The sequence below is a fragment of the Azolla caroliniana genome, unplaced genomic scaffold (assembly GCF_043228905.1).
Source record: "Azolla caroliniana isolate FFs.n. ecotype wild unplaced genomic scaffold, voAzoCaro1.0.p SCAF_8, whole genome shotgun sequence".
Classification (NCBI taxonomy): domain Eukaryota; kingdom Viridiplantae; phylum Streptophyta; class Polypodiopsida; order Salviniales; family Salviniaceae; genus Azolla; species Azolla caroliniana.
The window spans coordinates 20,740,590-20,765,113 of record NW_028230443.1 but is presented as its reverse complement, the minus strand read 5'-3'; the positions used below and the strand labels follow the sequence as shown (position 1 = coordinate 20,765,113).

At 37.7% G+C, this 24,524-nt stretch overlaps 5 protein-coding genes across 5 annotated transcripts; 2 read left to right on the top strand and 3 right to left on the bottom strand.

The window, feature by feature from the left end:
- Positions 1-283: 283 nt before the first annotated feature.
- LOC147861309 (UDP-xylose transporter 3-like) lies at positions 284-3,988 on the bottom strand. The gene is made up of 7 exons (XM_087323595.1): positions 3,705-3,988; positions 2,572-2,756; positions 2,409-2,476; positions 2,032-2,164; positions 1,742-1,903; positions 1,370-1,651; positions 284-802 (listed from the first exon to the last, which is right to left on the bottom strand). The coding sequence occupies exons 1-7, from the start codon at positions 3,826-3,828 to the stop codon at positions 683-685; spliced, it is 1,074 nt and encodes a 357-aa protein (XP_087179721.1). The 5' UTR covers positions 3,829-3,988; the 3' UTR covers positions 284-682.
- A 5,202-nt stretch (positions 3,989-9,190) lies between these two features.
- LOC147861308 (pentatricopeptide repeat-containing protein At4g13650-like) lies at positions 9,191-12,032 on the bottom strand. The gene has a single exon (XM_087323197.1). It carries the CDS (start codon positions 11,777-11,779, stop codon positions 9,251-9,253), a length of 2,529 nt encoding a protein of 842 aa, XP_087179323.1. The 5' UTR covers positions 11,780-12,032; the 3' UTR covers positions 9,191-9,250.
- A 1,118-nt stretch (positions 12,033-13,150) lies between these two features.
- On the bottom strand, positions 13,151-16,604 carry LOC147861307 (pentatricopeptide repeat-containing protein At2g39620-like). The gene has a single exon (XM_087323715.1). The coding sequence runs from the start codon at positions 16,530-16,532 to the stop codon at positions 13,341-13,343; it is 3,192 nt and encodes a 1,063-aa protein (XP_087179841.1). The 5' UTR covers positions 16,533-16,604; the 3' UTR covers positions 13,151-13,340.
- Positions 16,605-17,490: 886 nt separating this feature from the next.
- Positions 17,491-19,971, top strand: LOC147861306 (pentatricopeptide repeat-containing protein At3g09040, mitochondrial-like). Its single transcript, XM_087323368.1, has one exon. It carries the CDS (start codon positions 17,491-17,493, stop codon positions 19,969-19,971), a length of 2,481 nt encoding a protein of 826 aa, XP_087179494.1.
- A 2,730-nt stretch (positions 19,972-22,701) lies between these two features.
- Positions 22,702-23,635, top strand: LOC147861305 (putative RING-H2 finger protein ATL69). Its single transcript, XM_087323670.1, has one exon. It carries the CDS (start codon positions 22,757-22,759, stop codon positions 23,486-23,488), a length of 732 nt encoding a protein of 243 aa, XP_087179796.1. The 5' UTR covers positions 22,702-22,756; the 3' UTR covers positions 23,489-23,635.
- Positions 23,636-24,524: the final 889 nt, after the last annotated feature.

The following is a 24,524-nucleotide window of genomic DNA, read 5'->3' as shown; positions in this document are numbered from 1 at the left end:
GCATGGTAGCAGTCAAGTCAACGAAAAGGCGGAGACATGCTAAGATTTCCAATGAGTGCACTAAAAGTTCCACGCACTTGTAGACAGACTGTTAGAATAGAAAGGCAATGCAAATCCTTTCCTGTATCAAGTAATTTTTAATAATAGGATCTTAGAGAAATACATAAAGTTGTCAAGAATGGTAAGTATAAAAGAAATTGACTCTAAAACCTATTAACCATACGAAATTTCCACCACCAGTAACTAGGAATTATTCAGCATACTCTTAAAGAAGAAGACTGAAGAAAGATGGAAAACAACCTCAAAATAATCTGAGATAGAGTAATGTTTTCTCAAAGATACTGAAATGCTCCCATTTTTTACAAAAGAATGGAAAATTTTGAAGGATATATATATATATATATATATTATACCTAGGTGTTGCCAGAATCTCCATGCAGATTGATTGTACTCTACCCTTTGAAATATATGTTAAGAAGCGAGGATTCTCCTTCTCAAACACTCCAGTAAAACTCAGACACCAGCAACAAAAATAATAATCCAAATTCGTCCAGACTATGGAAAAATGAATCAAGCCTTCGGTTGAATCATGATATACAATCAACAATAAGTAGCCAAACACTGAACCATGTTTTAAGCAAATTTTTGTCCGCCGATTTTCATTGATTCCTCCAATCTCAAATCATGCTTCAAGATCTTTCAATGGATTTCGTCGACTCCAAATGGTTGAATCAATACTACCAGATACATCCAACTTATCTGAACCGATGATGAGAGGTTCCAACTCTCTCTCATTCACAACCTAAAGGCACATTATAAACAAACTAAATCATGTAGAACACAACAGTAATAATAATATATTTAAATCCTTGCATTAAATCACCTATCCTGGCTATATAGACATCACTTTAAGTTAGCTAAGAAAAATGATCTTCCAACCTCAAAATAGTGGGAACATAAGTTTAAAACTCTAGACTCTAAAAACTCACATTTTTCAATTTCATAACTAAGCCTTTAAGTCCAAATAGTCACTTCATGTCACTAATAAAGCTTCCAAATTGTGTTAAAATATATCCAACGTTTTCACAACTTAGTGTGTTAAATATCCTCTTGTGGTTTTGCTTAAAACCCACTTGATGTGTTACAGGCAGGCACTTGATCTCATATGAGCACAAGTAAAGAATAGAGAAAGACAACCCACAAATACTTGGGTAAACACATGGCAAGCAATGCAAGTTCTTGATATTTTCGTATTTTACGTACATGAATATAATAAGATCCATTTTGTTTAGTAGCTTCAATTAAATATGACATGACCAAAAGAAGAAACATAAAAAAAGACAGAAAGGAGGACAAAAAAATGTGTGACCTGTGGCAATTGGGATGATGCAACTTCAGGTGCTGCTTTTTGTTGTTGGCTTTCTTTGAGAGATACATAAGAGTATATACCCATACCAACAATGGCCACACCTATGCCGAAGACATTTTGCCAACTAAATGGGTTCTTCAGTAGTATGTACCCAAACGCTAACACAAGGCATGTCTTTAGATGTCCCAAAACTTGATATGTAACTGGAGAGGTCTTTCCAATGACAAGGAATGTACTGAAGTTAACCGAGACTGATATTAGACAAGAGAGGATGATGAAGAACTGCAACCAACAAGACAATATAGTTAGCAATTTATGAAACTAGCTTTATTTTTCTTTTAGGTGTCATAACTGAAATAGTTTTTTGTTTACCAGGACAGGAGTGGTGTAATCAAAAGCAAAGACATTCTTCTCTGTTAACAAGCCATCTAGAAAAGGCCCCAATATAAATAAAGTTGTCGCTTGATATGGGCATGATTGGTAAAGAAGTTGGGTCGACGTCACTTCCAATCGCTTTTGGATTGTATTAGTCATCTAAGAGTATAATGTTTTTTTAAGTAGTTTCAACTCGTGAGCATATGCAAAAGAAAATGACTTTCATCCAAAAGGCGTAATTAAAACTATATATACAAAAGCAACAGGATGGTGCCATTCAAGGATACAATCTGTGCAATGCATGTTGTTACAATAGCAAGTATTGATAGAATTGATCCCAGAAAATTGAGCTGAAGGTCCGTGACAGTAGCAATTCCAACTCCAAGGAGAAGAATGAAAAGAGACATCTGGATTTTTCGGCTACAAAGCAATACAAAAAAACAAGAATAGAAAATCCCCATATCAAGATCATTATCAAAGTTCAAAGAATTTAAGCACATCTTATATCCTAAACAAACCAATTCAACTCTTGAATGAATGTCATTATTGATGATGTCATATCTATATACAAATCATATAAGGTAGTATTCTATTGAGATTCCAGAACTACGCATATTATCTCTAATCTGGCATGGGCCCTTATTATATCGGAATAAACACCAACCTGAATACTTTCCTCAGAAACAAAGTCTCGAGTAGAACCGTGCATGGAATTATTGCTAACTTTGTCATCTAAACATTCAAAAGATTATGGAAAGTAATAATGAATCAATATTTCTGGCACAAACCTATGGCATTTTTTTAAAGGCAAAACCAGCAGAATTTACCTGATAAAATCCTACAGAATTGAAACCCAAGCAAAGGTTCAATAATCCAATCGAGACTCCATTCAGAATTCCAAACCCCATCACAGTTTGTCGATCAAATGCTTTATGTTCAAATAGCCTCAGCATCTTTGCAACATGCAAAGAGCAGAAAGTCACCACTAGATGCCAGCTTGTGAGTGTTGTTGCTACACATCGCAACAAATAGAGAGAGCACCATCAAGATAGATTTAGTTACTAATAGATTTACAGAAGAAACACAAATTTCCCACACTTACGAAAAATGGAAACATATTCATGGCATAAAATTAACTGGGAAAATAAGTTACATAATTATCACAAGAAAGTTATGAGGAACCTAAGGTTTGCACATGAATCAATGACTCCATTGAAAAATGGAGCCTACCTCAAATGCAAACAGTACACTGTCTTACAATGAGAGAAGCAACGAATTCAGACCTATCAACCCTATCTCATCCATAATCTTACAAATGCAAGAAACAATGCAGTCTAATACGCACAATAAATTATCTTACAGATGACATTATCGATGAATTCTAATCCACACAATCCATGATTTGAAAAATGCAAGAAACAACGGCTTCTAATACACCCAACACAGTGCTTTACAACAGAAAGTATCAATGAATTATAATACAGCCCATCTCTAGCATACATAGATCATTATCTTATAACAAATGAATCAATGAATTCATCAACATATCAAGAATATCTCTAATCTACTCAAGTCATGATCTTACAGGGCATGAGCCAGTGGATTCAAATGTATCCTCATTGACACAATTGATGATGTTAATAAAAATGCAATACACTATTAAGCTGAACCTATCTTAAAACCAAACAATTCATGATCATGCAAAGAGAGGAGGCAATGGATTGAAAATTGAACTGAAAGAAAAAGTAAATGAAAAAACGAGATAAGATATGGGTTGAGAAAACAATGCAAAAAATGAATAGAAAAAGGAATACAAAACTGAACTAACAAATGAACGGAGATTGACTAGAAAATGGGCTGAAAAGTAAACTGAAAGATGAATTGAAAAACGGACCCAGAAGAATGGAAATGAGATAATTGAACTGAAAGAATGAATAAAAAAGGATGAATTTTCGCATACCGAAACTGAAGTTGAATGAACTGAGGAGGGCTTTATTACAGATCACGATTGAAACTGAAGAAATGACTGAAAGTCCGAGAGCTCCAACTGTCCCAAGCTGACGGCCCCTATTCTCTGCTTCCATTGAAGGGGGTGAGGGAACAATTCGAGCAATATAATAATGTCTCCAGGGACAAGCAAAATTCAGCGATGGTGGGAAACAGAAGATGGGTCAGGGTTTATATGATCAAGAACGATGACGATGACGATGATGATGATGGTTATGACGTTACAGAGATTCTTCTTCTTCTTCTTAATTTCTCTCTCTGAATCTCTCTTTCTTCTGCTTCTGCTTCCTTCTTCTCTATGTCTCTGTCTGTTTATGATCTTCTGCTTCTTCGTCTCTGTCTGTCTCTCTCTGTGTGTTAATGTCTCTGTTCACTTCCAGTTTCCACCGGCTGCAGCCCTTCCATCGTACCGGCAACTGCCGGTTACCACTTTGTTTTACTAATTTATAAATATAGCCTTGCGAGATTTCCTCGGCCTCTTTCTTCTTCTTCTTCTTCTTCTTCTTTTTCTTGTGTGTCTTTTTGTTTGTTTTTTGTCTTGTCTCTTTTCTCTCTCTTAGGGTAGGGAACACGTTACACAATCTCTCCCAAGTGTGTGTGTGTGTGTGTGTGTGTGTGTGTTTATACGCACGTTATCGTGAGGGAGGACTCACACTCTGTGGCCTCTCCCATCGAGAGCGCAATCACCCCCAAGATGCCTCCCAATTCTAGCCTCGTGGAACCTTGACAAAACCCAAAAATGTGAGCCCTTAATGCATCCCCCAGGCTGCTTCGGCATGATTTCCCTCGTGTTATCATCCCTCCTTGGAAAATAACATACAGGATCATAGTTGCATGTCCTGAGCAGTGTAATTTTCCGCCGTCAATCAATCGTCATACATATGCCGATTGACATTTGAATTTGGTTTTTTGATCCCTCCTTTTCGGACAAATACAAGGTCAGAAACGTATTGCGTGTCCCACGACATTGTCATTTGCATTTACATGGAGGCGAATTGCATCTTGTTACGATCCCTCCCATTACAAAAATAATACAAGATAAAAAAAGTGTCGCATGTCCCAATCATTGTCAATTGTCACTATTACTACATTAATGCAATTTACATCATGTTCTCATCCTTCATTTAGAAACCATGTTTATGTCCACTTCCAAGTCATGGGCTATGTATGCATGCCCTTTGACCATGGACGAAACTACGGCTACCTCCAAAACACAACATACATGTCCTTCCTTTCAAATATGTGTATGTCAAACAGTTACGCTACGATTCTATCTATTTCTAAGTCACATTGTTGATATCATGTTATGCTCTCTCTTTCATTCTCACATCTACTAATATTGTTCTTTCATGTTATGCTCTCTCTTTCATTCTCGCATCGACTAATATTGTTCTTTCATGTTATGCTCTCTCTTTCATTCTCACATCGACTAATATTGTTACAGAAATGTTGTTCTAACGTTCGGTTTCAATCTTCTAAAATACTAATATTGTTTCTGTGCATTTATTGGCCTAGTTTGTTTGATAGATAAGGATTAGATATTTCTCTCTTTTTGTTAGCATAGTAGGTTATGTCGAGGGGTAATTGGCATTGGGAAGTCTTAGATTGAAGACACTATGCACGATGAAATAAGCATAGAGAAAACTAGTTCCTTTGGCATGGAACCTTACGAGAGCTCCCCCTCTCCTAATTGTCTCACAATCTACAACCAACACCTCATCAAGTAGATATCAAATACACGACACGTTGACAAAGTTGCACTGTAATATCATTATAATAAACATAGACTTATGACCAAAAGCATAAGGAGTTCAACTATATAGGGAACACTATCTAGCCCTGTCCAATGACATCTAAGAACATTGGTGAGACTTTATTTATAAGTAAATCTCTTGCATATAGGATCCGTTAATTGGTTAACTTCCAAGGTATACGATAATGTGATATTAAACGGTATAGGATGCCAATGGAGTTTCGTACTTGTCTCTTATCGTTCCATTTGGGTGTTCAGTATGGTTTAACATTAGTTTTTTCATTAATTTATTCTCATTAGTGCAGATCATAATAATTGCGTAAGGGAAACAACCACAAGTGACCCAAGCTTCTATTATAGTGTTCTAGTGTAGCATTAATACACCTCTTAACTAGTGTATCTCACGCAATACATACTTGTTGCAAATATAACTAGTGACAAGCTCGCACTTGGTGGTTATATGGTATATTCCACCCCATTTGCATAGTAGTTTCTTAGTGGTGGATTGTTTCTTTATAATTTATATGTATATTGTTTCATATATTCATTCTAAACAATCATACTTTTTAGGGGCCATGAATGTGGGTACAATCTTTTGAAGAAAGAAACCTAACATTGATTAATGTGTTTTCTTCTCTTATATATGAGTTGAGAGAGAAAGATTTTAGGAAATCAATAAAGGTTATTAATAAAGACTAGGTCATGCATTCAACCCTTGAATTATGTAGGATCACATAGCAAAACTGTTGGGTGGAAACGGATGAACACACTTGATAACACTATATAATAGTAAAGAATTGATTGACGTATGAAATTATTCTAGCAACAAATTCAATAGTATTTGTATGAACATTGCATATTGGCTATTCATGAAATGTGAATCCCTACGTGGTGCATGATTCATGTTCCTCTTCTACGATACCTTTTAATGTTTTAAGAAATGATATCATCCACTAAAGGTTGTGGGTATGGACAAATCAATGCTTCATGTTTCAATTATTATATGACAACCTAAGTATACTGACTGAAGCATAATCTATATCGTAATCATAACCTGCTCACAAAGGTGAAAAAGAAAACAAGATAAATTATGCAACCTTTATCGATTTATCCTTGAAGTGAAGTGGAAGTCTAACTATAGATGGGTTAATAGTGTTATTTTTTCACACCATATATTTCTCAAATTTCATATCATTTCTACATCAATGACTCAATAACCCCAAAATTCATATTTGTTTAAAGATAAAGGTGTTTCTTAGTGTTATAACCATAGCATTGGCGAATGTTTGGTGGTGACTTGTACATCTGGCCAACCAACTGAGACCAATAGTATAAACAAATGCATGGTCTCAAGGCCACTTATCGGATATTAAGAGTTTTAGATTTGAAAAGGACCTTATTTAGAGACATCCAAAGAATATATATTAAATTAGTTAAGGTAGGAAGTACAACACATTCCTCGACCGTACTTGTCTATTTGTAAACTATATAAACCATGTTAATATGCCTTTTTGACAAGAGAGAAAGCTGAACTTATTTAAATCGCTGTTGTGATATTTACTTATATATTATTTTTGCATACTTGTCTCCCTACTATTCTCAATGTGAGTGTATGCTCTCATTAAACAATACATGAGATGTAAATAATGAAAGGATAGAGCTTGATGACGATGTTCTTTGCTTGCTAAATGTCATGTTTTTCCTCATTTTCATCTCCAAGCTAGAGTGCTTTATGTTCTATACTCAAATATTAGTCATGACCTTAATAAACCTTAGGAACTAGCTAGCCTCCATTAGGTTGTAATTAATGATTATGTATTGTGGTAATTGTTTTTCAAGGGTTCCGAGCTATTGATGTATCAATCTTATTTTAATGCATCACCATTCTCAATGACAACTTTCACCAAATTCCATGAGCGAATAACATTTTATGTCGTCAAAGGCGAAATCATGGCATTTCTTACTTGGGGTATTTACAAGTTGGGATAAATCTCTGCCAAAAACGTATGGGCTCAACACTATACAAGAGACGTGGAATTACTTTAGATCGATTAATCACTAGCCCTTGTATTGCCACAAAAATAAGCATTTTTTGGAAGGGATAAGACAACACCTCTCTAGTCCTTCCACAATACCTCTTTTGGATATTTAGTCTTGTTGCCTCAAGTACATGCAAATTTTCAATTGGGTAAGGTTTTGAGGATTATGGATGGAAATAACATAATCATATGATCTTCAATAAACTTGTTATAGATGAATTCTTCTTCTTCAAGCGGTCTCTCAAACAATCAATGAATGTATGCTTGTCGTCAACTTCAAGATATATTCCTTGACAATTGCCTCCAAATTTTTTGAGCACAACATTGTACATGAGTAAATGTTTCGTGAGTTTTAACTCACCCCGAGTCTTCTCACTAGAAATAATGTTTTGCTAAAAAAACAAAATCATCTTGAACTGTTATCATATTGTTAAAAAGTGAAGAATCCAGATCATATAAAAGAAGGATAAGTGCACATTTACAACGCGATATTTATGGCAAGCATGAAATGCACACAATTATGGAAATGTGTCCAAAAAGGTGACAAAAAAAATAAAACAATAACTCTATACCAAGCACAACATCATTGTTTATGCATTTATATGTCTAGATTTCCTATTTTAGTTATGAAGTTATGTCTATGACCATTTCCAATCATGCTCATTAATTATTACTCACAAAATAAACTTCTCCCTTCAAACGAGATCAATCAATGTCTATGTTAGCTCTTTTCCACGATACAATTTTGATTGTGGCATACTCTTATAGACCAATTCTATAGCTAATTTTAATGGGTTAAGGGTAGGATAGTCGAGAAACCGATTATCCTACGAACTAGGACAAACCCAAATGGACCTATGAAACCTAGGAACACATAGTGGTCAAGAGCCTTAGGTGTTGAGCTATATAAAGGGGACTAGCTACCCCTTCATTACAATATCTTGAGATATAGTCGAAACTATTGGTGATGCTAAGCTCACTTCTTTGGTTCTGTTATTTAACATCCAAGGTATAACATAAGGTAATATTCGGTGGTATGGGACATTGATGATATTTTAAGTTTGTCTTACATCCTCTTGGGCCTAGTTAGTGTGGTTAAGCATCCTTAAACTTTTGTTCTTTTGCTCATTGGGGTATATTATGGATCATACTAATGATGAGCAAAAGAATAAGAGACTACAGATGTAAAACCACATTGATCACCTCCAAGCGAAGGACATCCGACAAACATAAAATACCATCGATAGAACGAGGTTTTCCTAGTTCTTAGGATAAACTGTTTCCCGACTATGCTATCCTTAACCCATTAAAATTGATTCATCAAAGTACCCACCCTATTGATTCACACTAGGCTGATTACCTTAGCTCCTTTAATGGAATGCATAAAAAAGGTGGGATATAAATTGAAAAGTCATTTCCTACGTACCTTGTTTTTTTACATTTAAAATGAGATCTCTACTTCTTTACTATAGCCACAACACCTATGGAACTCCCCTTAGCGACTAATCATTCAAACATGGTTTAGCTAAAGTTTGGCTAGAAAATATTGTCTTTGTGTCACATAGGATGCATAAGGCTAATAAAACTGAAGGAGCAATGACATGTTGGCACATCATTGGAAATGATGAACATATTTTTCAAGGGTTTACAATCACCAGTCTTTATAATGACAGGGGTCTTACAAATTCTGTATGTGTTGTGTGAGTATCACGTGACATGAGTATCGACTGCATAGATATTACTCATGAGGATGTATGAGGCAATGTCCCTTTCATCTAATTGCACTGCAAACTCAAATGCCATTTTGCCAAGCTTTGAATTTCCCCATTTTTGGCATGCCCCCAAGACAATTTGCCAGAGGGCAAGGTTTGCCAAAAAGGGCATTTCAATAATCATTGACACGACCTTCTCGAAATGGCCTGCTCGACCATAAAGATCGATCATACAAATAACATGCTCTATAGTTGGAATAATACCATAGATACTATACATGATTATAAAACAATCTATACCTAGTTCTAATTGACCCGAATGAATGCAAGTAGTGAGTAGGCTAAGAAATGTTACTTGATCTGGATTGATGTCTCCTTCTATCATTTTATTGAATGAGGTAAACACCATTTTATCATCTCCAAGTTGGGCGTATCCACCTATTAGGAAGTTCCAAGTGACAATTGTCTTGACCAAAAGCTCATTGAAAACTTCTTGTGCTTTTCTCAGTGCTCCACACCTTGCATACATATCCACCAAAACATTGCCAATTAGGCTATCTTTTTCCATCCATCCTTCTCTTATCATCAATCCATGTATTTCTTGGCCCTTTTCGGCGTTCCCTAAGTTGCTACATGCTTTCAAGGCACATACATATGTCACTTCATTTGGAGAGACATCCCTTTGTTGTTTCATGACCTCGAAGAAGCTCATCGCTTCTTCATTGTACCCTAGCTGGGCATATCCCGAGATTAGAACGTTCCAAGTAACAACATCTCGAACAATAATCTGATCGAAAACTTCTTGAGCTTTCATAATTAGACCACATTTGAAATACATATCCATTAACGCATTCCTGACAAAGAGATCTTTCTCTATCGACTGTTCTTTGCTAATATCAGCATGTATCTCTTGGCCCTTGTGACATGCTCTTAGACTACTGCAAGATTTTAATACGCAAATGTATGTGACCACATCCGGTGCTGGGGTCCCTTTACGTTGCATCAGTTCAAAACATCCTAATGCTTCTTCGTGATGGCCATATTGAACATATCCTGAGATTAATGCATTCCAAGTGACAACATCATGAACTGAAAGTTTGTCAAATATATATTCTGCTTTGTCAAATGCACCATGTTTTGCATACGTATCGATTAAAACATTGTTAACTAACATACTTTCTTCAAGCCTTCCTCCCACAATCCCTGCATGTATTTCAAGGGCTTTTTCGTCCAATTCGATATTGTTTCCACAAGCTTTCAAGATACAAACACAGGTTATTGTATCCGAAGAGAAACCTTCACATTGCATTTGCCGAAAAGATTCTAGGGCTTTTTGACCATCCCCAATTTGAGCATATCCGGCAATAATTGCATTCCATGAAACTGTATCCTTCACCCCAAGCTTATTGAAAACTTCATTGGCTTTTGCAACTGCACCACATTTACCATACATATCCAGCAATGCATTCCCAACCAGAACATGTTTCTCCACCCACCCATCACCCACAATTCTAGCATGTATTTCTTGCCCTTTCCCAATAGCTACCATGAAACCGCAAGCTTTGAAGATACAAGCCAAGGCCACTGCATCCACAAAGAGACCCTCCTGCAACAATTGTTCGTAGCAATTTAATGCTTCTTGACCACATCCATGTTGCAAATACCCTGTTATTAATGTTGTCCAAGAGATGAGATCATGAACTGGGAGCTCATGAAATACCTTTTGCGCCTCTTCAGGGGCACCACATTTTGCATACATATCGATCAACACATTACCAACAGAACTATGTTTTTCTATCAATCCTTCACTTGCAATCCTCGCATGTATCTGACGGCCCTTATCCAATGATAATAAGCTTCCACAACCTTTGAGCACAAAAACATATGTACCCACATCTGGAATAAGACCATCATGTTGCATACGTTCAAAACAACAAAGAGCTTCTTCCCCATAGTCATGTTGGATATATCCACCAAGAAGAACATTCCATGTGTCCACACCTCGAGCAAGAAGGTCATTGAACACTTCACAAGCTTTTGAAATTGCAGCACATTTTGCATACATCTCTATCAACACATTTCCAACCAAAGTGTTCTTTCTAAACCATCCTTGTCTAGCTATTTCAGCTTGTAATTCTTGACCCTTATCGATCAAACCCAAGTTTCCACATGCTTTCAAAACATAGACAAATGTGATAGAATCCGGAGAAAAACCTTCTCCTTTCATGAGCTCAAATCCAGATAACGCTTCCTTTTCGAGACCATGTGTAGCATAACCTCCTATTAGGGATGTCCAAGAGACAACATCTCGGCTTGGAAGGGCATTAAATACCTCTTGAGCTTTCTCGATGGCACCACATTTAGCATACATATTGACTAAGACACTACCCAAATGAACATCATTCTCAAGCATAGCATTTCCCATAATATCAGCATGTATTTTGCTTCCTTTACATAAATTCTTCTCTTTAGAGCAAGCTTTCAGTAAAGCAATTACGTTACTCTTCTCATGACTATTACCCATTAATAGCTGTTATGCTCTATGCTCTGCTTTTAGCATTGCAGTGTTTTTTGGAAGGTTGGATGGCTCCAGCACAGCCATAAGAACTATACTATGCACATTTATTAAATACATGCATGACATATAACATACATTGACTCACACTCCATGGACTGCTGCAGACATGGCGATTTCCTTTCTATCACATACGTACTAATTTTTTTGCAGGAACAAGAAAGACTCTGTTCCCATGACTTCTTATTTTGGGTAGTATATTTGTTTGTATGAGGCCTACTAACATTATGTGGAAGCCTTGCTTTTATGTACATATGTATATATAACACGCGGAACCGGAGATATTCAGGAGGACACTTCATTAAGACTCGTAGATCTAAACACTTCAACGTAACGATGGTGCAATAGCTAATCTTGGTTGATGTGTTCTAATAATTAGGATAGTGCTGGTCGTTACCTGTGGGCATGACATTTCTATGGCTCATCTCGTGATTGTGATGGGGACCCAGTATTTTGATGGACGAGAGAATGCTCACATTGACTATCCTGTCATTGATCTATTGTCAACGATTGGATGTCCAAGCCGCCCTCAAGTGGACAAGTTTGGTAAGCGTATTGTCCTTTGCCATTCACCATGAAAGAAGTATTACAAAAAGTTCTTGCTTGATTCACTTCCCAGCCCTATAGAGTCTCACTTGGATCATTTTTTCCCTAACCATTCGTATGCCAAGATGGTTTGCACAATTGAGAACAAGCAAGATGTTGTAGACTACTTAAGTTGGCCATTCATGTACTGTCACCTTACACAAAATCCTAATTACTACAATCTTCAAGGTACAAGTCAAAGTTATCTCTTGGATCATCTTTTTGAGCTTGTGGAAACAACCATCTTTGGACTAGAAACAAGCAAATGCATTGCGATCAAAGATGACATGTACATTTCACCCTTTTGTATCTTTAGTTTGATTCTTTGAACACCAATCTTCGGTCTTAAGATCATGGCTTTACAAATAGCTTTTTACAAACCCAAGGATTGAGACCTATACCATTGGCACAATCTTGACAAATCCCACAATTATGTAATATAGACATCCAAATTTGGTTTGAATAAAGGTATTTATAGACTTTTTCATTGAGAAGGTTCGGCAAATGATGTCAATTGATGTCTTCTCATTATTGTACAAGCTATTGTAGGTTCATTGATCTCTCAATGTGAAGTTAATTTGGGAGATCAAATTATAATATCGGATCTTAATTGAATTGGACATCAGTATTGTTATAGGATAGCACTAAGTATTGCATGCTGCAAAAATCTCATGTGTTTCAAGTTTTTTGCATGTTTATCATTTTCAAATAGGCGCTCTTGTAAATATCTCACATGTTAAAATTTCTCATATAGGTGGATTCAAGTGTTAGTATCTACAAGCAAATTCCTAGGACAAGAAGCCTAGAAAATCATTGCCCTTACACTTCTGAAGGATAATTGTTCTAAATGTACAATACCGATTTTAAGGTTACATGACCCGAGCCATATGACCATGGCCAAGATCTAGCAGGGTGCACCATGTTATCAATTTGACATAATGGCCTTTTTCACATTCTCTTCATATCGATCTATCCAATCAAACCCTTGACTCCTCTGATGGAAATCATCCTCATTCCTCCCCTCGTATGCATCACTATATAGGTTAGACATAAGCACATAACCAGCTGCGTGATTCGGGTCCAAGTGATAAGCTTGATCAAAGCATAACTTTCCTAACCCCGTGTCACCATAAGTTCTACAAGCACCAAGCAAGGTCATCCATCCAGTAACATCAGGGACAAGAGGCATGCTTTGGAGCAATCTCTCAGCCTCTTGTAACCGACCTGTGCTCCCAAGCAACTCAATCATGCAATTGAAATGCTCCATACTCGGTGTAATTCCATGCTCTTCCCTTATAGATTTGAAGTAAGAATGCCCTTCATTTACCAATCCTTCATGGCTACACGCTGCCAGAATGCTTGTAAAACTCCACCCATCAGGTTTAAACCCATCTTTTTGCATACCTTCAAGACACCCTTTTAGCAGCTTAAAGCTCCCAAGCTGTGAGTATCCGGAAATCATCGCATTCCATGATATTGCATTTCGACTAGATAATCTTTCAAATGATTTGCATGCTTCATTTAGATTTCCACAACTCGCATACATATCCACAAGAGTGTTACCAACAATAAGGTTCCTATCTTCTCCACTTCTAATAATTTGGTCATGAATTGATCGTCCGTGATGTACCGCTCCTACAGCACTGCATGCTTTTAAGGTAGACATATAGGTAATACTATCCGGGCTTCTTCCTTCTTCTTGCATCTTGTCAAAAAGCTCAATAGCAGAAAATCCATTTCCATGTTGAACATAACCTACTATCATTGCATTCCACGAGACTATGTCATGATATGACATTCTATCGAATATTCGTCGCGCGTCATCGAGGAAACCAAATTTTCCATACATGTCAATCAGGGTATTTGTGATTAGTATATCAGTTGTATATCCACTCCGGATAACAAGGTCATGTAAAAGTTTTCCTTGCTCTAATGTTCCTGAGCCACTACATGCTTTCAAGACAGAAGAGAAGGTGATCTCATCGGCTTTCATGCCAACTTTTTGCATTTTCTCAAAAAATCGAAGAGCAGGAATATTCTCACCATGCTGAGCATACCCTGTAACCATTGCTCCCCATGTAATAGTATCCCTTTTTGGCAAACTTTCAAATATTTTATATGCTTGTTCAAGACTAGCACATTTGGCATACAAGTCCACCAGAGCATTTCCGACAACCAAATCTGAATTCAAATCGCTTCGAACAATTTGGTCATGTATTATCATACCTTGATGTAGACTTTCAGTTAATGCACATGCTTTCAAAATGCTTGTCAGTGTTATCTTATCTACTATCACATCCTCCTTTTGCATTCGATGAAAAAATTCAAGAGCAACAAGTCCAAGGCCCTGATGACAATATCCTGCAATAATGGCACTCCACGATACCTTGTCTCGAACTGGCAACATCTCAAACATCAACTCAGCCTCATTTAAGCTACCACATTTTGCATACATGTCCACAAGGGCATTTCCTATAGAAATATCTCTCTCAAATCTTTCAACAATAACTAGCTGATGGACCATCCTACCTTCTCTTAGGCACAAGTTTCGGCTGCATGCTTTCAATACACATAAAAACATAGGGGGGTCCGGTTTTATACCTTGATGTTTCATCATATCAATAAGCTTGAAAGTTTCATGCCCATGTCCATGTTGTGCATAGCCAGAGATTATCGCACTCCATGTCACAGCATCTCGTGATGGTGTGTAATTGAACACCTTGTATGCGTCAGTAAGCTTCCCACATTTTGCATAAATATCAATAAGCGTATTCCCTAGTATTGTATCAAAATGAATCCCACTTCGAATGAATTTGTCATGAATCAAGTAATCCAATCCTCTTGTTTCTATACAGCTACAAGCTCTTAGAACACAAACGTATGTTACTTTGTCAGGTGCCATACACTTTTGCTGCATCTCGTGAAAAAGTTCCATTACCAGCAACCCATTCCCATGTTGTACATACCCCGCGAGTAGTGCATTCCAAGACACAACATTGCGTACATGTAACGATTCAAATACTTTTTGTGCTTCATCGAGGTAACCACATTTGGCAAACAAGTCGATAAGGCTATTGCCAATGACGACATGCGATTCTAACCTGCTTCTGACAATCATATCATATAAACATGTACCATCACCTATGGCACCTGTTTTGGCACATGCTTTTAAAGCACACGCAAAAGCTACTTTATCCGGTTTTAACCCTTCATTAATCATCTTCTCAAAGAGTTGGATAGATTGTGGGCCAGCCTCATGTTGGCCATAACCAGTCATCAATGCACCCCATGATACGACATCTCGATTTGGTAAGTTGTTGAACACCCTTCGAGCATCTTCCCAACTATCACATTTGGCATACATGTCTATAAGTGTGTTACAAACTATTACATCACATTCAAACCCAGCAACAATGATGTGGGCATGAATTTGAAACCCTTGCTTTAAAGCTTGAGGGTGACCACATGCTTTCAAGATGCAGATAAACGTGACCTTATCTGGCCGCAAACCCTTTATAAGCATTTGTTCGAACATTTTCAATGCCAAGTCACTGTGGCCATTCTGAGCATATCCTGAAATAATAGCACCCCAGACAACTGGATCCCGTTCTTGAACAACATTAAACATGTTTGATGCATCATCCAAGCTCCCTGATTTCGCATACATGTCCAAAAGAGTAGCTTGCAAGAATTTCTCTTCTTCCAAACCACTTCTAATAATGTCATCATGCACAACCCTTCCATTCAAGATGTCACCGACATTACCACATGCTTTCGACACACATGAAAAGATGAATTTATCTGGCTGGAAACCCTCATATTGCATTCTGTGATACAATACAATGGCTTCTTTACTTTGCCCGAGAGATGAATGTGCAGATATGATGGCATGCCATGTGTGAGCACATGGCATGGATACCTTGTTAAAGACAAGATTCGCTTCAAAGAGAGTTCCATTACAAGCAAAAAGCCGAAGGAGATGATCACAAAGAATGCCCACATGTTCAAACCCACATAAAACCATGAGAGAGTGGGCATGTCTTCCTCCTTCCACATCCATGGTTTGAGTACATTTCTGAAGAAGGGAGTAAATGCCATGTCTAGAGGAAGCATGCATTCCATCTGCTCTTCCAAATGAAAATTATTGAGAGAGAGAGAAGAGAAGAGAGGGACAGGAGAAGAAATATGGCCAATTTGACAATAGTTGAGACCAATGTAATGTGTCAAGAGGATCGAAGAAGAGGTCGTGGGTTCGATACACCCATAGACATGTAGTTTATTAGGAGAAGAAATGATGTGTTGAACCTATGATCTTGGTATAGTTGAGATGGTCAAGTTAATTGTCCAGACAGACAAAATCATAAGTTCATTCCGTAACCAGTTTTTTAAACCGAACTGAACCACAAAACCATTTAAACCAAACCGTTACAAAAAATTCAAGCTCAAACCAAACGGTTTTAGAGACTTTCAAACCTTTAAACCGTTAAAACCACGGTTTCGTGGTTCAGTTTTAGTTTTCAAGTTAGGTCCAATTTCAAAATTTCATGTTCTAAGTTTTTTCTAAATTTAAAGATTTTTCTTCAAATATAAACAATAGGTTTAAAATGTTCAAACACATATTTCAGAAATTTATCAAAGTGTTAATCCTAAACCATCAAACCGTTTGAACCGTAGTGTCAAACCGTTTAAACCATTTGCTAGAGGTGGTGTCTGCGGATCTCTTTCAATACGCTTCAAAGGTAAAGCCGCATCGATCATACGTATGGTTCTGTGATACTTCCCGAAGAAGAAGACTGACCATACTGATATAGAGGCCACTTTTACTATGGGGATGGAAGGAGGGCATTTTGTGAATTTCCAAAAACATATCCATGAATTTCTCCACTTAATCACATATGTATAATGTATGTATGTAGAAGGGGCTATTTCTGTAATTACTCAAAAGCTTCTTTCCATGGAGCTCTGCTTCTGCCTCTTGCCCCTCTGCAGAGGCACCATGGCATTCTCGTGAATAACCCAACGCGGTGGATTTTGATTGTTTCCTGAGTGGTTCTGCAGAACTATTCGGCCCGCCCATGCAAGGAAAACAGGAACAGCAGGCTTGTGCGAATCCATTTGCTTTTGCTGCACCAATTTCATCATCATGTACGCATCGGCGTTTGTTTTGTTTCGTACCGAATTACAAAAATGGTCACAGCTTTCATGATCATTCCGCAGCCTCGTTATTGAAATCACGTTCAAAACCATCGGACATAGCTGGGGTTAAGAAGAAGAAAACAAGCAAAGGAACAGAGAGATTTGAATCTGATGAAGACGACCACAATTGTGGTAAGAGATTCGAAGAGATTGCCACACTCGTGGACTCGCTTAAGGAATGTTCTAGAAAGAAAGATTTACACAAAGGTACACAGATACATGTTGATATTATCGACACGGGGCTTGTTGAGAAGAATATGTATGTGGGTAGTGCTTTGGTTTCTTTGTATATGAAATGTGGCAAGCTTGAAAAAGCACAAGAGATTTTCGATAAGATTTCAAACCGAGATGCAGTATGCTGGACTTCATTAATAGCAGGATATGCCCAAAATGGTTATGCTGAAAAAGCACTAGAATGCTTTGAAAATATGAAGCGTGCGGGTTTCTTTCCAAATGTGGTCACTTATGTTTGTATCTTGAAAGCATGTGGTCATAGTATAGGGGCATGTGGAAAGGGTCAAGAAGTTCATGCTGAGATTGTTGGAGGAGGGTTTCTTGATAGAAATGCTTTCATTGGTAATGCGTTGGTGGATATGTATATAAAACTTGGTAAACTTGACAAAGCTTGCGAAGTGTTTGATACATTACGAGTTCGCGACACTGTCACTTGGACGGTGCTAATTGCAGGGTATACTCAGTATGGCTATGGTGAAGAAGCAGTTGAATGTTTCCAAATGATGATGGAAGATGGTTTCTCTCCTGATGCGACAACTTTTGCGTGCATTTTGAAAGCTTGTGGTAAACTGGAAGTTGTAAAAGGCCAAGAAATTCACGCCCAAATTGTGGAAGAGGGCTGGCTGGGAAAAGATGTGTTGGTTGGAAATGCATTGGTAGACATGTATGCAAAATGTGGGAGGATCGAGCGGGCACAGATGGTGTTTAATGAGCTTTCTGTCCGGGATATAGTTTCTTGGAATGCACTAATTTCTGGATATGTCCAACATGGGAAGGGTGCAGAAGTGATAGATTGTTTTGAACAGATGAAGAATGACCTAATCTCTCCAGATGTAGTCACCTATGTTTGCACTTTGAAGGCTTGTGGAAGCATCAGAATGATCGAGAAAGGTAAAGAAATACACGCTGAAATAGTGAAAGGGCAGTTGCTAGAGAAGTACGTTTTAGTTGGTAATGCATTGGTGCATATGTATGTCAAATTCTGTGACATTGAGAGAGCACAAAATGTATTTGATGGGCTTCACCTGCGTGATGTAATCACGTGGAACACATTGATAGCAGGATACGCCCAACATGGGCACAATGAGAAATCTCTTCATTGTTTTGAACATATGCAAAATGAGGGTGTTTGCCCTAATGCATTCACCTTTGCAAGTATCTTGAAAGCATGTGCAAACATTGCAGAAGCAGACAAAGGGATATTAATACATGCAATGATTGCTAGTGAAGCGTTCATTGGAAAGGATACATTCATTGGCAATGCATTAGTTGATTTTTATGCAAAATGTAGATTAATTGCTAAAGCAAAAGCTGTCTTTGATGAACTTCCAGATAGGGATGTGGTCTCATGGACAGCACTCATTGGAGGTTATGCTGAACATGGGTATGTTGAGAATGCATTAAATTGCTTCCAATTCATGCAACATCAGGGTGTTTGCCCGAATGAAGTAACCTTTATCTATATCTTAAAAGCATGTGGCAGTGTAGGAGCCACTAGGAAAGCTGAAGAGATTTATGCTAGCATAGATAAAACAAGGGCTGAAAAGGTTGGAAATGCCTTGGTGGATATGTATGCCAAATGTGGTTCAATAGAGAAAGCACAAGAGATCTTTGAAGAGCTTCATGTGACTAGAGATGTCGTGTCTTGGAATGCATTAATTGCCGGGTATTCACTACTGGGGAAGGATCACATTGTCTTTGATTTGTTTAAGAAAATGAGCCAAGAAGGTATAAAACCAAATGTTATCTCTTTCGTCATTATGCTTAACACCTGTAGTCACTCGGGTCTTGTTCATTACGGCCAAATGTGCTTTGAGGCAATGCATTTGGATCATGGAATCATGCCTACTTCAGAGCACGAGAATTGCATGATTGATCTTTTTGGCCGAGCTGGGCACTTCGATAAAGTCCTATCAATCATCGAGGATATGACATCACCTATGGATGTTACACGGTGGCATATAGTGTTGGGCGCCTGTCAAAAATGGGGAAATGTCAGGATCGGAAGATTTGCATTTGAGTGTGCAAAGCAAATGGAGGAGGATGATGGTGCGGCATATACACTAATGAGTAACATTTATGCATCAACTCACATACAAGAGAGTGTGGTAAAGAACAAACAATGATGGATCAAAGTGTCATGTGGTTCTCTTTAGTTGCATCGAATTTCAATGTGCTAAGGGTGCATCATATTCTGAAAATCTTGACTTTGGGAGGTGTTAATACTGCTCTTCATTAAAACCATCAATGGAGGGCAGTTTTGATTACGACATCGCCATATCCAAGCAAGAACCACCCCACGTAAATGATGTAAATAACAAATTTTAGTGAGGTCCACTAATGTTAATTAAGCTCCTCACATAACCATTCATTATAACTATCAAATGATCATTATTTAAAAGGGAAGTGCCTTTGATCACCAATCTCTATCCCCAGTTCCTTCTAAAACTATTCAACATCATGTAAGTCCTTCAACGAGACACGAATGACATACCCCAATGGAAGAGCTCAATGTTATAAAATATTGAGACCTCAAGTCGTTCAGAACACTCCATGGGTAGAGGCCATCACAAGGTATATGGTATAGTAGTTCGTCATACATATGTGGAGAAGTACAATTACAAATGAGTGATAGGGTTCGAGGGAATTAGTGAAGGGTTAGAGTTGAGGTGTAAAGACAACTAAGGAGCAAGCTTCATTTGTACAATAGGTGAGCCACCTATATAAGGGAGGCCTAGTTCACCCTCTTGCTATAATTGATTAGACATGATAACCATCTTGCAATGATGATTTTTAAAGAGGATATTACCTCTTCAAAATGATAAAGTATGTTCAATGATGAAAACTATCCCAAAGTTATATAATGATAGGAACTCATTTTTATTAAAAGGCGTTGTTTATATCAACATGACTATGGCATATAAAATATTTTATAGTTACGAACGACAAAAGGAAACCCACGTGTATTGGACTATATATGTATTAATGAAACTTGCAAATCCATTTGGGGTTATATTCGAGACTTTGCAAGCGTATTCATCATAGACATTTTGCATTTGGCTAAAAACAAGTTGTTTGTGCTTTGTTAGATGCCTAATGTGTCAGAGCCCCGCATAAGCTTGAATTACAACCATTGTTTGCATGGCAAAATGACTCCCTTTTGCTACATATATGGAGAACTATTGTGTTATGGTCTCAACTCTCCACAACAATTAGAGGTTTCTATAATGTAAGAAAATGTGCATGTTCTAGAACTAGTTTAAAACCCCATATTTTGTAGAAATCCATATAAATTTAACATGGTCAATAGAATGTCTTGCTATGAAATGATCTTGCAATAACATGGCAAAATAAGGGATATTTTGCGAGGTATTATATTGCATTTATTTTTCAAAGTTTGTGGATGCAAACATTATAGTTGTAGAGCTTGGTAGAAGTGTTCAAAACAACATAATTGTAATATTGGAGAAGAAAAGAAGGGAACATTATAGCAACTTTGGAAATAAGTTACAAGAAAATAATAGCTATGTAGTACATCATCATTCCATATAAGTTATGAGAAGACATAATTTGGTATTTGACACTCATGCAACATCATCAAAGAATATTTCTCATGCAACATTACGCAACATATTTCATATGATGAATAATTTATAAAACCTGACAATCTTTAGCAAGCTGTGACACAATAAAAAGAGTTTGGAGGGTGTTTGTATAGGAAAATCTTCAAAAGGTAGTATTATTTTGAGTAGCGCAATACCATTTATGTTAGAACATGTGGTGCAATGCTACTTATCGTTTTATTAATCCATGCTATTCTTAAAAATTGTCAGGGATCAAGAAGATTAAAGTTGGTGGCGAGTTTTACTGCCCTCAGTAGAATGCATTGATTTTATGGTTCGAGCGTATTACTTCAATACATTTCAAATGCCATTTTTGTTGTAGTTTTAGTGTCTCTTTCTCATATGTTTGTTTAGCTACTCTTTCCCATTGTTTGCTCGAAGGATGGTTTGTGGAAATGTTATTAGATATGGCGAAACCAAAATGTGATGGGCATCATGGATTGTTTTCATCTATAGATAGACAAGAAGAAAATTAGATATATGGTTAACGTCTAGGGGGGATCGTGAGATGATCGAGGAAATGTGGGGTGATGCCACAACAACTAAATATATATATATAGTGTGTGTGGGAGTAAAACACAAATAGGTAGATACATTATTAACATCTATTGGAGGGCACAGACACAATATACGAGAAGGGGGGAGGGTACCACAAGCCCACAACAAGGGATCTGACCTGAGTTCTCTCAAATCTTCGAAGTTTTGATGTTGTGACGCAAACATCGAAGTCAATGCCCAGAGAGACGGATATCAAGATGGACGAAGTGTGATCTATGGGGAAGGCAATGGGCAAGCCCATGGCAAGTAATTGGACAAGAAATGAGTCATTTCAGTTGATGTCTTTGAAGCAAGACATAAATGGTGAAACGGACACTGCCACATGTCCAGACTCCAGAGAGACATATAGAGAGACGCACATACACACACACACACACACACACACACACACAAGGGGCTATATTTTAATGAGTGGGTTGATCCATTGGGACACCCTAAAGTCTCATCATTTCCAATGCCCCCAAACAATCCATCATCTTCTCTTGTAACCCCCTCCCCCTCTCAAAACAAAACCCTTTGGCCTCTTTTCTTCTTCTTTTTTATATCTTTCTTTTGAAGGTAAGTTCTTCTCATCCATATATTCATATTCTCATTCATATATTCATATTCTTGTTAGCTATGGAAGCTAGAAAGCATCCTATTGCACTTCCTCCTCCTCTTTCTCTCTCTCTCTCTCTCTCTCTCTCTTCTTCATTTTCAACCCAAACCCACGTGAAACCCTACCTCATTGATGCAGAGCATGAACCAGAGTGAGACTCTAACATCAGGAATGGAAGAAGATAGCTATATCAACACAGTTGGTTTGGGCTATGGCATTGCAATAGCTGTGGGCATCTTAGTTCTTGTCTCCTCTATTATGCTTGCTTCTTATGTGTGCATTAGGGTTCATGGAAGAAGAAGAAGAAGAAGAACCAGAAGAGGAGGAGGTGGGGGGGAAGTGAATATAGAAGGGAACCCATCTGCAGAGACTTCTCATAGGGCCATTTCAATGGGGAACAGAGGAAGGGATGGTGCTGATGGAGAACTGGAGCTAGCATTAGAAGGAGGAGGAGGAGGAGGAAACACCCCTACATTTGGAGGACATATTAGAGGGGATTGCACAATTGGAGGCCTTGATGAAGCCACACTTGATAGGTATCCCAAGTTCAAGTATATGTCTAGCAATAAGAAGAAGGTAGTCTATAATGGCATCCATGCTTGTGATAATGATCATAATGATGATGATGATGATGGCGATTCTTCGTGTTCCATCTGTTTAGCGGACTATTGTGACGGAGAACTTATCCGGAAGTTACCGGATTGCCGGCATCAATTCCACACCTCATGTGTAGATGCGTGGCTCCGAATGCACGCCTCGTGTCCAATTTGCCGGACAATATCTCCTCTCCCGACCCCGGGCTCCACGCCCCTCTCGCTACTCATCCCCGTGGCTCGGAGTCCACTAGAATCTCTCTATAGATAGATAGCTTGGTGTCTAATTCTTCGAAGTTTGTTGGCCATGAAAATCATCATGAATTCTCCCTTACTTACATAAACTTTGTTGAAACTTGATGGTCATTTGATGAGTGAGCTCCTTGTATTGTGTTTCGAGGAAGAGAGGGGATTTAAAATCAAGCTTTATAGAGGGTAATTGTGTCATTTGATGAGTGAGCTCTTTGTATTGTTTTGTGGAAGAGAGGGGATTTAAAGTCAAGTAAGCTTTATAGAGGAAACCATCCTTTTAATGGAAGGATGTTTCCTTAAAGGAGAAAGAGCAGGTTTTTGAACTCAACCAAGTTTTTTGGAGTGATGTTTCCTTAAAGAGAAAGAAAGAGGATGCAGTTTATACCTTCTAAAGAAGTGGTGTTTTTCTTTCTTTGAAGAAGAAACAAAAATTTGAACTATGGGCCAAAAGTATAGGAGGAATGATTGTTTTCTTTAAAAGAGGGTACTTGAACTACTCTAGACTCTAGTCCAAGTTTTCAAGAGGAATATGCTGCCTTAAAAGGAATGATGTCTTCCAGGATGTTTCCTTTTTAAGTAAGGAAGGGATTTGAATGGTTTGGCAAATCAAGAGCTTCATACACCTTTGTTTGTGTCTTGTTCATACAATCCTACCTTTGCAAATGCCAAAAACATAATTAAAACCATCTCAAAATATGTATGTTAATGGATTCCGCGAATAAATGTGATGTATCAAATGTTTATAGAGCGAGAGTGGAATTTCAAAGGAGACATGTTTCCCCCCTAGTAATAAACCTTTTTTTTTATTACTGATTTGCATTGTAGCCTTACTTTATTGTAATAGTTCATAGCCTACGATATTAGTATGTTGTGTGTATGTGCCATAAATAATGTTGTTTCTAAGGAAGGGGCCTCAGAAATATACTTGACATTTCTTTCTTTCCGCAAAGGTTCCTTGGTCCACCTCCTCTCGAGCAAGTTTATATAATTGATTCATCTCCTTCTAAACTCTACGTCATATTTGGAAAATGACGCAATGAACTCGTGTCCTTTTC